We start from the raw sequence: 15,965 nt of genomic DNA, 5'->3' as shown, positions 1-15,965 counted from the left end.
CTAAATTTCACAACTTTTTTCCACATTATATAAAATATACAAGTTGATATATATATATATATATAAAAGTAATAATAAATTCATCTCAATTATAATAAAATTTTTTAAGTCATAACTATAGAGCTTTGTTATGTGATTCATTTGTTATAGCTGGACCAATTCCACTAAGAGTACGTGAGGCTGAGATTCCAATTGTTAGTGACACAGAATGTATTAGAAAAATAAATGCAGTTACTGAGAAAATATTCATATTACCAGCTAGTAGTTTTTGTGCTGGTGGTGAGGAAGGAAATGATGCTTGCCAGGTGAGTTAGATTGGATATAATAATAATATTATTAAGAAATTACATTGGTAAATTGCACCAAATTTTAAAATTATATTTAATCTTGAGGTAAAAAGTGATTTTCAATATTTTTAGTTTTCATTTTTAACTACAATAATATTCTAGGTATTGACAATAAACATGTTGATACATTATTTTTTCTTTAAAAAATTCTCGTTTTTTTGTGGTGCAATCTAAAATTATTTTAAAATCTTTTTGTAATTGATAAAAATGCATCAAATAATATCTTGATTGCACTTATTATTTAAGTTGCTGCTAGAAAAAAATGTTTCTTGGTTAAAATTTTTAACCATTATTTGCCTTAGCATTTTTAAATGAGATGTCAAATTAAAATCAATAAACCTTATACTTTTCTTGTATTATAAATTAATTTACAACACTGAATTTAGTGTGAACAACACATTAAATTTGTTATAATTATCTGATTTCTTTATTGTTTTTTTATATTTATTATTACTTGGTAGCCTTAGTTGAGAAGAGGTCAGATTATTCTCAGGTAGCCACCTGATATACCATCAAAGGGTCTGTTTACTTTTGTGCTGATATAAACAACAACAAAAATCTGTTGTTATTGAAACAAGCAGGTTAGTGGTTATTGTTAGAACAGCAGATAAGATAACAAATAGACATGATTTTTACATTAATATATAGATGTGATATATATTGTCTTTTTTGTTTGGACAATGAATTTTGATTGCAAAGTACTTATTCAAATTTTAGTAATAATAATTGGTGATTATAACTAATATTATATTACTTTTTCAATGTATTTTTTTATTATTACTAATAGGGTGATGGAGGTGGCCCACTTGTGTGTCAAGACGATGGATTTTATGAATTAGCTGGATTGGTTTCATGGGGTTTTGGATGCGGCAGAGTCGACGTTCCTGGTGTTTATGTTAAAGTATCTTCATTTATAGGATGGATCAATCAAATAATAAGTGTCAATAATCTTTAGTCACCAATAATGAATTATTATGAAAATTGAAATTGAATTTGAATTATTTTTATATTTCAGTCAATATTATGAACAGTATAATATACTGACTTCATTAGAGACCTATATTAAAAAATTTGAGATGAATTAAAATTTTCCACGTTATTAAACCAGTTTTTTATTATTATTATTTTGTGACACTAGATAAATGTACATGAGTTATCTTTTATAGTAAATTTATTCTTATATTTAAGAACTAATAATAATAAATTTACTATTAAAATATGCTGCTAAACTTCTGTCTAGAAAGTACAAGATTAGGATTTAATATTATTCTACTACCAGATATTGTTCATTACCTTTAAATTTGACATAAGGTGTGTGAAAAAATATTAAACCAAGTATCTTTAATTTTAAAGGTGTTCCTTAACTTTTTTTTAAATTATAGTAACATTATGGTTTAAAAAAATAATAATCAGTATTTCACATACTAGCTCAATTGGAAAATTATTATTAACTTTTTTAGTGTATATGTAATACAAATAGCCCAAAGTCTGGGTAAATACTCACCAATACTACTATTTGCCGCTACACAGAGCTTAGGCAGGGCTGGTAAGGTGTATAAGCCAAGAACAATGGGTTAAGCAGCTAGTTAGTTCCTTTCTCTCTCAGAAGCATACACAATTGAATACAGTTTCTTTAGCTGGTTGGAAGAACTATAACGCCTTTAAAAATCTGTAGTCTACAATATGCTATAGGGAGAAATTTTTAAGTACAGAATTATAAAATGTTTGTTTTTTTTTTTACTTATTAAAGAACTGTAAAAATCAATAAATATTTTTAATTTATAAGATACTTAAAATGCTTGATCTCTGCTTATAACCTTGACATGAAATACTGTTTGATAGAGAAAGTAAGTTAAAATAGTTAACTACTTTTTAAAAGATATGAAAATTCTCAAAATGATGAACATTAAAAAGATAATATTCAAAGATTAGAATTTCTTTTTGTCATTTGATAAATGACAAATAACTTCACCCAACAGACAAATTATGTTTCAAATTCAATATCAAGCAATATGTTATGATCTATTAAAAACTCTAACTTATGATTTTTCAGTAAGAATAATAATTTTAATTATTTCTGTTTTTTTTTTTTAATTATTAAAGTAATATTTTTAAGATAGAAAAATGTCTAACTATAATAAAATCAACCACTTGGTTGTCTTTATTTATTACATTATACTGTTATAATTAAAAAATTAAGCAGTTAAAAATTACTCTTCCCTGTTACCATTTTCACTGACAAACTATTATGTATTACGTTATTGTATCCCTTTGTAAAAATAAGACTTTCTTTTATTGGGTCTTGTTAACATATTTGTTTTCGACAGTGTTGTGACATGTCAGTTGCTGCTTTTGTCTGTTTCTCACTTAATATCATACAAACAGACCAATTAACCTTACATAAACTAGGCATTTGTCATTACTTATTTTACACACCTGGTTTCCTCAATAATTTAACATCCCTATATGATCACTATCAGATATAACATATAAAATATGTTATATGATAAATATGATATAGCTACATCAGATACACCTATATAAAATGGTTTTATGAAAATTCAGTTGTAATTTTTTTTCTCTTTTTCATTTTTTTTTAAAGAACGAGTTACTATCTTTAAAAACATTTTTATATATACATGCAGTATGTATAATATATACTCCTGCCCCTTAAACTTAAAAAAACTATGGAGTGTGAATATAAAAGACAAAAAGTATTCTGTAACACCTTGACGGTTTTAGTTTGATAATTTATATATTTACTTAAATAATTAATCTGAAAAATATTAAAGTAAATTTTATCACTATATGATATTAATTTATAATTGCTGCCTAAAAAAAAAAAACAAACTGGCAGCACTCTAAGTAAAAAATAGTTTAAATTTTGGCCATCATGGATGGTATTCTTTATGAAAGTTTCAAAATATTTGTTTGTTAAATTAGTAAGGTTAAAAATAAATGCTAATAAAAATTAAACAACTAGATGTTATTCAAAGGATGTTTTTTTATGAAATTACATCTAATACTGTTAACATGGTGCTTTCAACATGTTCCTTTGTGTTATCAGATAAAATAATGCATGTTCAGTTAAAACATTCAAATGTGTTTTGAATGCTCACCCACTTTGAATGGTTTTAACTTTCTGTTTATTTTATTTGGCATTTACTGAACAAAGAGAATGTTCTGATAGTGATCATGATATTAAGAAAATTGAATTTTATTTTTGTTAAAGTGAAGTTTTACTAAAATTTCACTTGGTTCTGACAAATTTGATTCAACAGGTATAATTGAATTTGTTAATTATAGTTTTATATATTATGCATTGTTAACAAATTCAAGTCAGTTTTTTGATAGGCTAGTTTTTTAAAATGATTTTTAGTTATAAGGGTGTTATTCTACAAAATCAGTGTAACTAAGTGTGATTCGATCAAGAAAATGGTATCAAAGAATTACTGATAGGTGACTAGAAAAAACGTATTTTAGGTCACGAATGATTCATATCAACTTTTAATTCTAGCATTCCTGCTAGAACAAAAGTTATTTTGTGACATTAATTTCCCATATTTGATGACCTTAATAAATTTATTGACCTATTATATTTATTGACCTAAATTTAATTTAATACATTTACTTATTTTATTTAATACATTGTTTTACAGTAAAATTCATTTCTTTCTTTACACAATCTGTTCAAGTTTTTTTTTTATATTTGTGACATATGTAAAATACTGAGATACAAGAGGCATCAATCAGAGTTTATTTTTGAAGTAATGATATTTACTAGCCATTATCTGTGGCGGGGAACAAAATGAATTTGTTAATTGTAGTACTGAATATTGCATTCATTTTGATATATATAGCATGCTGATATGCAAAGTATATTTACCTCAGGAATAAAACAGATGAAAAACCATTTCATTCTTTTTAATTTTAATATGTATAAAATACATTGATTACATAGATATATTTACATACATATTTAACAAGAGGGTTAACATGTTTTCTTCTTGGATATGTATTGTTCCTTCATCATACAGGTAAATTAAAATTTAATTTTAAATTAATTGAATAAAATATCTTTTATTTCATTAGATAATTTATTGAAAATGGGAACAGAAACATTACAAGTTCTCTCTCAAAGGCAGAATCATTATGCTGTATCATGAAAATAGTTCTTTTCAAAATCATTACTTGATTTATCAGTCATAACATATTATAAGTATATTAATGTTTAATTCTTCAATGAAGCCACCAGATGGCATCATAATAGAAACTTAAAACTTGAACTTATTAAGTTTTCTTGTGGATCTTTCAACAGCCTTAGTTATGTGCAAAATCATCAGTTTATTCATAAACAAGTAAGTAAAATGATCGAATAACAACACAAAATTATTTAAATACTGGATAACACCCTTGTATTATAAAAAATAATTGCATTTTATTTTAAGAGTATTCTCCTACTTTAATAAATGTGAGTTTTATGTCTTTTTATTTATTGTTTAAAAGTTTTTTTTATTGGAATATTATTTATTATTAAATAAATGTTATTTAATCTTATAAATCATTTAATTATTTTGAATTATAATTTTTTTATCATAGAATTTTAACAAATTTTGTATTATTAGAGAAAATAAGGCCTTATTTATTTAGGTCATTAGTTTTATGTAAATAAAATAAGTTTACTTGTATATTTAATAAAAATAAATTATTTATAAATAAATATATCATTTAGTTTACATGTATTTATAATTATGTTATATTAGTAATAATAAGTTTATTTATTGTTCATGTAAAATAACAGTAATGTTATTTATGTGGATTAATTTATTGTCAATCGAAGGATGTATTTTATCATGTAGAAATATAATAACGCAAATCTTATTACATAATATTATCTGACTGTTTGTTTATTTTCAGTTTATTTAAATAAGTTATTTATTGTCTATTTCACTGTAATATATCTTCAAAATTTATTAATGTTAACACATAATAATTAAATCCAATTAACGTTAAATGTTACATTTTAACTTGTTCACACTCTCAACTTCCTTTAACACACTGAACACAAATATAATTGTATTCAACTCTATAGTTAGTCACTCTTGCAACCATCTTCAGTGTCTATGAGATGATCCAAAAGGCAACTGAAGATGTTATTAAAAACATTTAATTTCTAGGTTTATAATTTCAAAAGTTTATTGTTTTAAAACCACGTTAGAGTAAAGGTAAGTTTGTAGTAAATGCAACTTCATGCAGTGAAGTATAATGTTGTTAATTTTGATGATCAGCGATTGTAGATTTTTTTACCATAGTTCTGGTCATTGACATTTTACTTTATGTTCTAGATTCCTTTTCCCAATGATATTTCAGGTGTTGAATCATCAAATCAACTTGATAAAAATATTTACTTTGTTTTAATGTAACATTTAACGTTTTGTATTCATTATAAGTATAATGCTTGTTCAAATTAATATAGAAAAACATATTATTTTGTTAAAATTACACATTAATTCAATATATCAATTAAAAATTAATTGATTATGTTATTAAAATACACTTTTATCCAATTCATACACTACATTCTGTACTACAAAGGATGAAGCTTAACTTTAAAACCATTGCTTATCACAATGGATTAATAAAAATACCATACATGACTTGTTTTAAAGATTAATATATTATTATCTTTTACATAAAATATGCTGCATAAAAGTTATCTGTGAACTTAAACAATTTTAATATTACTTTTTTTAAATCAACCAATCTTTTTTCAATTTTAGACTATTTTCTTCAAAAATTAATTAATTTTTCATAATAGGGTATAAAAGTAGCCTTTTATAAGCATGCTCTTTTTCATTGATCTTATACAAAGATTTCAAGAGTTATATCAGTTAAAAAGAAAGGTATTTATGTTTTGAGACATGTATTGCTCAAATGCAGTTATTCTTAAAAAAAATTAATTAAATATAATGATTTTATGATAATCATCAGAGAAGTACGAGAAAAGTGACACAGATCCTTCATTATGTTTTAAAAAAAGGGGTGATGCAGAACCCAGCAGATGCTTGACTTAGAGTTTGTTTCTAATACCATCATCTGTTAACAACACCTTATGCTTAAATTATTTCTAATTATTATTTTGTTCAATATTCGTTTGAAAAATAAGTTTAGAAAATTGTTCTGATTAACCAATAATGAATAAATATTAAAAAAAAATTACCAGATTATTTCATAGCACCATATATTGAAACCATTTAATTTATTTGAATGTAAACTATGCAACAATATTTCTAAACTAGCATGCCAAAAAAATTTTTTATCTTTTCTGTTTGTTTATTTTTATCATGAATCACACTTTAATGTGTTTTTCTTGCAATTATGGGAGACTCTTTAAATACATGAGAGTCTACACCATATTTTTACAGGATGATAGATTCAAATTTTACTAAGAATCATGGAATTAGAAGTAAGAATGTTTTTAATGTGTTACTACAACTGCACCACTTCCACTGGAAGCTTGAAACAGTCCAAAAATTTTCCAAGAATATGGGAGAATATTTTAATTGAAGGATATAATAACTGTCTTTACTCTTATATGGTCTGAAATATGAGATACTTGAGAAATTAAAATTTACTTTCCTGTTTTCTAAGTTCCCAGTTAACTTTTATGAGGAACACTAGGAATGAATATATTCATAAAATTGGTTAAAAAAAAGCTATAAATAAAATTTTATAAATCTAGAACAATAAGCTATGCGATTCTAAATTCATGCTTCATTTTTCATTATAGTAAAACAACATCATTCAAGATAATTATGACAGTGATCAAGTGTGCTTGAACACATGTATATGGTTAAAGCTGTAGTTTACTTCACCAATCAGTCAGCATATGTTCTTTGCAGTTAGTATCATAATCCAGTGATCTAATTATCATCTTAAAGCTGCTTTTATAAGTACAAAACCAGCTTTACTCAAGTACAGTTGTTTTTGTGAAATTAACAGCTCATAGTTTCCAACAAGCAGTAATTTTATTATATTCGTTGTGAAGTTTTTGCGGTCATTATTTTTATCACTGTAATCACTGTTTTAGCCTAATCATAACATACTCGTACTGAAGTATTCTTTTAGTATATTAAGTTACTACTTACATATAATTTTGGACTGTACTGAGTGCTTAAATATAATACACATTTCTCAAGCCTATATGTTTATCTTTTAGTATCCGCTTATGTCTACATGTGCTGAAACCTATACGAAGCCAACTTGGAATGAAAATGACTGCTGTCATATACATATTAGCAGCAGCATTGTATCAAAATCATTTATGTCATATATCATGGCACCAGTAGTGAACATGTTAAATAGTACAGATAGTTTGTAGTGGCTGTGATATTTGACTTGTTAACAAATAATCGCTAAAGTAGTAGAATGAACCTACATAGACATAAATGATGTAAATTAAAAAAAAAAAAAAATATGAAAGTTTGTGGTTTCTTTTAATCCATTACATCCTTTTTTTTATGGTAATATTTTGCAAATTAAATTAAAATTAAATATTACATAATTTTTTTTAATGATTTAATAATTATAATAACTTTATGAAGTAATGATATGGTTTTTGTATGATTTAATGATTTTGCTGGAGACCTAAAACTGATTTTATATTTGTGTAAGATAAACCAAAAGATAATAATTGTTAACACTGATAAATTTTTATTAGTAATTTACCTCATTTAAGACTATTATTTATCTCACACATTTGCACATATTTATAAAATGTAATATTTTAAAGTTTAATTATGTGCAAAAGTCTGCAGATAATTATTTTATTGCACTCACTCAGTTTAGTAATTTAAATAGTACATAGTTAAGAACCAAACAAACCATTGCTGTTTAAAATGTATTTTAATTTTATTATTGAATGTACAAATATTGTTCTATTCTATTTTTATTTAATAATTTATTTATTTTATTTATATTTATTTATAAATTTGTATATATTTTAAGGGATAAATAAATTATGGATCTTTTTTATTACCATCTTTGTACATACAACTGCATTAAGTCCTTCAGGTATCAGTATCCTGATCACCTCTGTATTATTACATAATTCCTCACCTTTTCTAGTTTTTAACAAATTAATTTTCTGAATTAACTTGTTACTCTATAACTGTAATTTATTATTGGTTGTTTCCCATCTATTTGCAAATTGGATAGATAATTCACTTTCAATGATTATTGTTGCCTTTACTATGGCTTATTCCTCTAATTCTTTTGAGCACATTATTTTTCCTTATTAAGTCTCAAATCAAAATGATATGTTAGTGTTCCGCAATGTTCTTCAAAAAATAAATATAATAAATTTTGAAACGTTGAGGCAAATACAAGTGTTATATGAACTTCAAAAAGCATAAACTAAACCCGTGTTTTTACAGATTGAGGATGAATATTGAACAAAATGTAATAATAATTCTTAGCTAGAAGCTTGTCTTTGTGTAAGGAATATAGGAATAATGTACCAAATACAGTGTGCACATTATTTATGCATGTAAATAATGTGCGTTAATATATTTGGTATAAAATTGTATATCAAAACATATTTTTTTGTAAACATTCGTAAAGAAAATTCTTTTTGTGGTAAAGTTAATTCCTTTCTGGCTGATAGTGCAATATAACACAGTAACCATTAAGGTATGTTACGTAATGCAACGTTTTTACAATAAATAGTGCAATTCTTACAAAGTTATTAAACTAGCAAAAAAGCCAGTTGTAGAAAAAACTATAACTGGTTTTAGATAACTTTTGTTGATAATTTCTCTCATTATAATTCAAAATGCAGATCATTGGTAGGATGATAACCCTTCCAGAGAAAGGGACATGGATACCTTTTTCTCATGTTTCTACATTTTTTCGTTTTTATTTTGTCTTACTATGCATCGTTTATACTATAATTTATAAATTATGTATTAAAAGATTTATTTACGTACAATGTTTTTTTTCATAAAGTAATAATTTGCCTTGCTCTACTCTATGGTAATGTAACTCATCAACTTGTTTTTATATCAGTGCGACATAAAAGAAAACAGTTAAAGAGTAAATAAAGAAATTCTATAAAATGAAAATTAATCTTACAAGAGAGTCAGGAAAGTATTGAATATTACCAATTTAAGACACTTTTTAAGAGTGTTGCAAACTTTATAGATATTACATTTTGACGCAAAAAACCTCGGTAGATCAGAGAATCAAATAAAAAAGGGTCAATTTGATTCCTTCCATGATTAAGGAATTAGTTAGGTTTTCCAAGAAAACCCATTTTAAGAAGTTTTGAAACATATACTCAAGAACATGTTTTGAATAGAAAAGTCATTAAAATCAGCCCAGTAGAACTCTAGAAATAAATATTAAAATGTATTTAAATGTTTTATTATTAAGCGATTATTAAATGTTTTTTTAAAAATAATCTTAGTATTTTATATAATAAGATTCTTTATTTCGATTGAGTTATAAAGTGAGTTCTCAATTTGACTTTGTATATGTTTTTTTATGAATTCAACCCTTTACCAAGTAGAAAATTTTGATCTCTTTTTTTCATAAAGGAACTTCTTCTGGTACAATTATAAGTTTTACCAGGTAACTTAGTTGTAGAATTTAAAAAAAAATATTACTTTATATACATAAACTCTGTAAATGATTTGAGAAATTTTTTCATATTTTTGTAATTGCACTAGTCAACAAAAGTTTTTTTTGTATATCTAAAATCATTCATGGTGTTTTTAACTAATTTTGAGGTTCTGATTTCAGAATTGTTATCAGAATTTGTGTAATATGTCATGTTTTTTTTTTTAGATATACACAATTTATTTACCAATAAATGCATAATCACTGTGAAATCAATATTAAAAAAAAAATGATTATTATATGTATTCATTTAAAACTTGTTTAAATCAACTAAATTTTTATGTATTCAAATAGATTAATTGAAATACAGTAATATAATTTTAAAATAACAGTTTCTCAAGTCTAAATCATTAGAAATGTTTTTAAAATAATAGCCTTTAAAAGTTTAAATCATTGGAATTGTCTTACCTTTAATTTTTAAAATATGTTGACAAACTTTTTCACTTGTACAATGTTTGATCAGTTTCTTTAAACAAAAACTAACAATAGACACTCATCATTTGAGAATCCCATCTTCCTTCTTAGCAATGTGTTCCATGGTCAGATTATCTGGATGGAAGTGCTCTTTCTTTTCTTCCTGAAAATTTGGGCTCTGACCCAAAAAATAAACCCGAAAAAAGTTTGGTGGTAGTGTAGAGAATGAATTTTTAATGACATCTTACATCCTAAACATCTGTAGTTTCTTAACAGCTTATTAACCAAAAAAACATAGTTTTCATTTTTTCTGTTGCCTAAAAAACCACCAAAAACATCTTTGAAGGACTTCCATGCAGATAGTTCACATTCGCTATATTTATAGTCAAAAGTTGAATCCTTAAGCAGTTTCTTGATTTGCGGATCAATAAATATACTGCCCTTGAGCTTATCATCACTCAGCTTAGGAAAACTTATTTTTAAATGATTAAATCCTGGTCCGTCTTTGTCTAGTGTCTTTACAAAAGTTTTCATGAGTCCGAGTTTTATGTGAACTGGCAGCAATATGATTCTACCACTATCAATTACTGATAAATGCTTTACATTTTTTTCACCAGCCAAAAAGTTCTGCTGCAGTTGCCACTTCTTTACTTGGTAATGACATTTCGTAACACGACTATCCCAAGGCAAAGAAAAAAACAATTTCGTTAACCCAGCTTATAAACCAAGAAGTTACGCAACAATTTTCTGATGCTGCAAACTTGCTACATATGCTCTGTCTATTTTAATGCTTCTAATATTGATGCCATACTTTCATATGTTTCTTTCATGTGAACTGCATGAGCTAACAGAATGGATGGCTGTTTGTTACCATTATGCAATACAGCTTCTTTCATGCTAACTTTAGAAAAGTCAATAGAGGAGTCTTATAACTCCATCTTCAGGAATATACTGAATTCCAAGCTCTTTCATCACCTGATGAAAGAGCTTGGAACTTCTAGACCCCAGAAGTTCAACTTGCTGCTTTGATAACTCTAAATCGCTAACTAAAGCATTAAGTTCATGTTGTTGAATTAAATGAGAATATTCTCATCAGATACAGGAAGAAATTCTTCAATATCCTCTACATCATCTGCTTCATTTTCGGATTGTTCTTCTAACAATGTCAGATTAGATGGTGGTACAGGTATAGGTAACTCCTCTCCGTGTGGTACTGACTTTGGAGCCAAGGATACGTATACTTTATGAACTTTCTATTTCTGAAAGAAAATCCAAATATATTTGTCATTCAAAAGTAGCAGTTGATGAAGTAGGTTCACGCCAAATCATTGGTACAGCAAATGGGATGCTTTGTCGTTTCCCTTTCAACCGTTCAGTTGATCTGCGAGTGCACAATCAAAATAAAATTTCTAAGCTGTTTTTATCAATTCAGATATAGTCTTTCTTTGAAATTTAGGGATAAATTTACCACAAACATAACAAAAATTGTCTGGATGAATTGAACAACCACAAACTTTTGCAGAAGCCATGTTGTAGCAAATAAAAATGAGAAAAATCACTTCTGTATTAAAAAGAACTGATGAAAATGTAGCAAAATACTAATAACTTTTCAACAATACTCAGTACAGACAAGTGAAGCTAGACTGAATGAGAGTTTAAGCTCTGTCGTAGGCAACAACAGATGTCTATGATGTCGTCATACAGACATGTTTATATGTGTTTACTTCTCATGATACAGTATATATATTTATTTATTTTTTCTTTATTAACCATGTATGCATATTGTTTGAAAGTAAAAATACAGAAACTATTCTTAATTGTGTCCAATAGTTGATCAGAATGAGTTTATTATAAAAAACTTTACAAATTTACTATTTACGTAAAACCTTTACATGGTAATACAATTTCAATATCATATTTGAAATCAGCATCCAAATACTGTCAGAAAAGTTGTGTAATATGTTAGATACAAATTTTTCGTTGACTAGTGTTATTGCTGCTTATTGGAGATGGGAAGAATACATTGTGGATTTATATACATCAGGAGAAAAGCCAAGAGAAATAGATATGGGAATGGAACAAGAGTCCAAAGTTCAAGGAAGATTAAAAAAGAGTACATTGTAATAAAAAGTGAAATAATGAGGCAATTAAAGTTATAAGAAAAGGAAACGTTGAGGGATACGATGAAATTTCCAACTGAGCTGTTCAAAGCACTAGGAGATAGAAGAATTGTTATTCTAGATCTATGCAACAGAATACTTGAAGAAGGAAAGTGCCCGGAGGACGTCCAAGAACAATAATGGTACCAATAGGAAAGAAAAGAAATACAAAGAAGTGTAAAGAATATAGAACGATTAACTTAATATCACATGCAGCTAAGGCACAATTAAGGGTTATAAATAAGAGGATATACTTGTATATGTATAATAAATTGGATGGCAGTATAGAGAAAGAACAGTATGGGTTTAGAAGAGGTGTTGGAACAAGGGGCGCTATAGGGCTGCTAAGAGTAATAGATGAGAGATACTTGGAAAGGAGGTGGAGACAGTATGTTGAATTTGTCAACCTAGAAAAGCCGTTTGACAGAGTTAGACGGGATAAATTACTATTAATTTTGGAAAGAGAGGCCCCTAATAAAAAAGCTGTACTATAACCAGAGAATAAAAGTGAGGGCAGGAGAAAAAATTACAAAAAATAATAGAGATTCAAAGGGAAGTGTGGCAGGGATGCTGCATGTAATCAACACTGTTTAGTAAATGTTTGGAAAAAATGATTAAATGCTATCAAAATGGGAAAAGAGGAATAAAATTGGAGAAAAAGAATAGAATGCATTTGTTCTACTGATGACATGGCAGTACTTCTGGAGAGCTTAAGTAAACTAAATGAAATGTTTGATGACTTAAGTGAAGCTTGCAAAATTCAGGGTATGAGGATCAACAAAAAGAAACAAAATTTATGGTATTATGTTGAAAAGAGGGGAGGATTGAGATTAAGATAGGAAATGAAGTTTTAGAGCAGGTGAAGAAATGTCATTATTTAGGGAACTGATGATCTGACGTGCACAGTATAAATTAAAATAAGAATATCAAGAAGTAAGCAGACATTTAACAAGAAGGTAAGACTTGTGTGAAAAGTTAAACTCAGCAGCACTAAGGAATAAATCAATGAAATGTTTTATTTGGAATGTGATGCTCTATGGGGCTGAAATGTGGATGATGAGAAATGCAGACAGAAAACGAATTGAGGCTTTTGAGATATGTGGTGCAGAATGATAAATGTCAAATGGCAAGACCATGTAGCAAATGAAGAAGTATTAAGGAGAATCAGAAAGAACAGGAAAATGCTAAATGTGACTGAATATAGGAAAAGGAAGTGGCTAGGACATTGTACAAGAAGAACGTGTTTATTAGTCAATACGACAGAAGGCTTGGTGAATAGAAGGAAAGGAAGAGATTTCAAATGATGGATGAGATTTTGAAAAAGAGAAAATATGCTGAAACAAAGAGGTTAGCAAAGTAAGGTGGAGAGCAGCAGCCATAACAAGACCTGCCCTAATGGCAGAACAATATGAATGAATGAATGTATTATTAGATTGTTATAGTGTAATGCTACATGACCTGATGTCTTTCTGATAGTCAAAGATTTTTTGTGTCACAATTGAAAAAAAAAAAACTTGAGAAATTGGGGAAAAATTTTTTTTTTTTTTACACATGAAAATTTTCTTGGATGTCTTATATATTTTAATACTATATATGTTATAATTTAATATTATTTCTTGTATTAATATTTTTAATTAAAATAAGCTTCAACCAGATTATTTTTTTATTTTATAATTTGAAATTATTAATTAATAATAAATTGTTATATATTGTGATGCTGCACTGATCAAGATTTTATCATGATTTCCCTTCATCCAACCAGGCAAGTTCTGGGACAATTTCTTTTTATCTATGGAGAAGCATACTTACCTATCCTGATATTATATAAATGTAAATATTTTGAAAAAATTAAAAGTGATATAGTATGTATCAAATTTATTTGCAAAGTTAAATGTAAGGAATTTACAGCCACTGGAAGATGAGTTCAGCTTGATTTGAACAAAGTGGAACTTTAGTTGTAAAAAATTTTATCAATTTATAGGGTCTCGCAACACTGAAGAAAAAAATCACACATATGTAAATGAAGTTCCAATCTATTATCACTGTAGTATGGAAGCTCTACATAAGGAGCTACCTTAATGATTCAAAGATATCCTCATTGTGAAAATATAGAACTAAGATTATTTATTAATTTCAAACATAGAGGAAACAGATGAACATTTGCAAGAACTGGTTTAATTAACCATTTAGTTCAGTTGAGCCACAAATTCAAAATTTTATCCTGAATTATGGGGTGTTGTAAAAAAAATCTGATTGAATTTTTATTGTCATACTTTTTAAAACGTGGATTTAATGTTGTCGCAGATCTATTAACAAAAAAAAAAAAGAAGAAATTACCTGCAAATACTTGAATAGGGTAATTTAAGGTTATGGTTCTGCTTACTAATATGAAGCTGAATGTAACAAAATTAGTTTCATCAGATCAACTTCATCAACCTTCATATTTTTTTGTATGGTATTGCAAATATATTAAATTGTATTATTTGCAGACTCTTATTATTAATATAATAAAAATATACCATTATAAAATAATTATAATGATTTTTTTTTAAATCTAATATAATATAGTATTTAATAAGAAGTGTTTCATAATTTTTAGGGACTAAGGAATTGTGTATTTATATAAAAAAAGATTACAAAATTTCTTTTACTTAATAAATATTAAGTAAATGATCATGTCAGTAAGTATTTTTTCTCATTTCTGCAAATCCTTTTAGGTAGATTTCATAAAAAAGCTACCTATTGTAATGGATACCATGATTTGACATATCTTCACGTTTCACATCACCCAGACCCCAAAACCACCGTCAGTGTTTATATATATATATAAATAAATTTATATACATATATATATATATATATATATATATGTAATTATACATGGATTTTATCCCTTTGAAATAGTTTCCTTGGAAAGCCATGCAACACTTCAAACAGTTTTCTCTCTCTTCAAGCAGTGTTGGAACTAAGAAACCAGAATATCCTTCAGATGGTTGATTGCATTTTTTTAAATGTTTTCTACTGTTCCAAAATGGTCTCCTTTGAGATATTTCTTTAAAGTCAGGAACAGGAAAAAGTTGCAGGGACTCAAGTAAGGTGAATAAGGTTGTTGAGTAACTACAGGAATGTCTTTATTTGCCAAAAACTCATTAATTGAGAGTGCAGTGTGACAAGGTGCACCCTTGTCATAATGCAACATCCAGTTGTCTTTGATGGCTAGTTTCAAGTGGGTAATTATTTCCTGCAGTCTTTCAAGAAATTCTTGGTAAACATATTGATTCACAGTCTGTCCTGTAGACAAAAACTCCTTATGTATAATGTCATTACTATCAATAAGAGAAATACCATATAAAGAAATTAGAATGGT

General features: G+C 26.8%; 2 protein-coding genes across 3 annotated transcripts in view; both read left to right on the top strand.

Annotated features, from left to right (window-relative positions):
• The window catches only part of mas (trypsin-like serine protease domain-containing protein masquerade), a 148,610-nt gene extending 147,166 nt beyond the window's left edge, over positions 1 to 1,444 (top strand). For both annotated transcript variants that reach the window (XM_075366400.1, XM_075366401.1), the window contains exons 10-11: positions 151 to 305; positions 1,135 to 1,444. In XM_075366400.1, coding sequence (XP_075222515.1) covers positions 151 to 305; positions 1,135 to 1,302 — 323 coding nt within the window. In that variant the 3' untranslated portion in view covers positions 1,303 to 1,444. The remainder of the gene's footprint in view (positions 1 to 150; positions 306 to 1,134) is intronic.
• An 11,294-nt stretch (positions 1,445 to 12,738) lies between these two features.
• On the top strand, positions 12,739 to 13,092 carry LOC142325688 (uncharacterized). The gene has a single exon (XM_075367720.1). The coding sequence runs from the start codon at positions 12,739 to 12,741 to the stop codon at positions 13,090 to 13,092; it is 354 nt and encodes a 117-aa protein (XP_075223835.1).
• The last annotated feature ends 2,873 nt before the right edge of the window (positions 13,093 to 15,965 follow it).

The sequence above is a fragment of the Lycorma delicatula genome, chromosome 5 (assembly GCF_047948215.1).
Source record: "Lycorma delicatula isolate Av1 chromosome 5, ASM4794821v1, whole genome shotgun sequence".
Lineage (NCBI taxonomy): Eukaryota > Metazoa > Arthropoda > Insecta > Hemiptera > Fulgoridae > Lycorma > Lycorma delicatula.
This window is presented reverse-complemented; position numbering and strand designations above follow the sequence as displayed.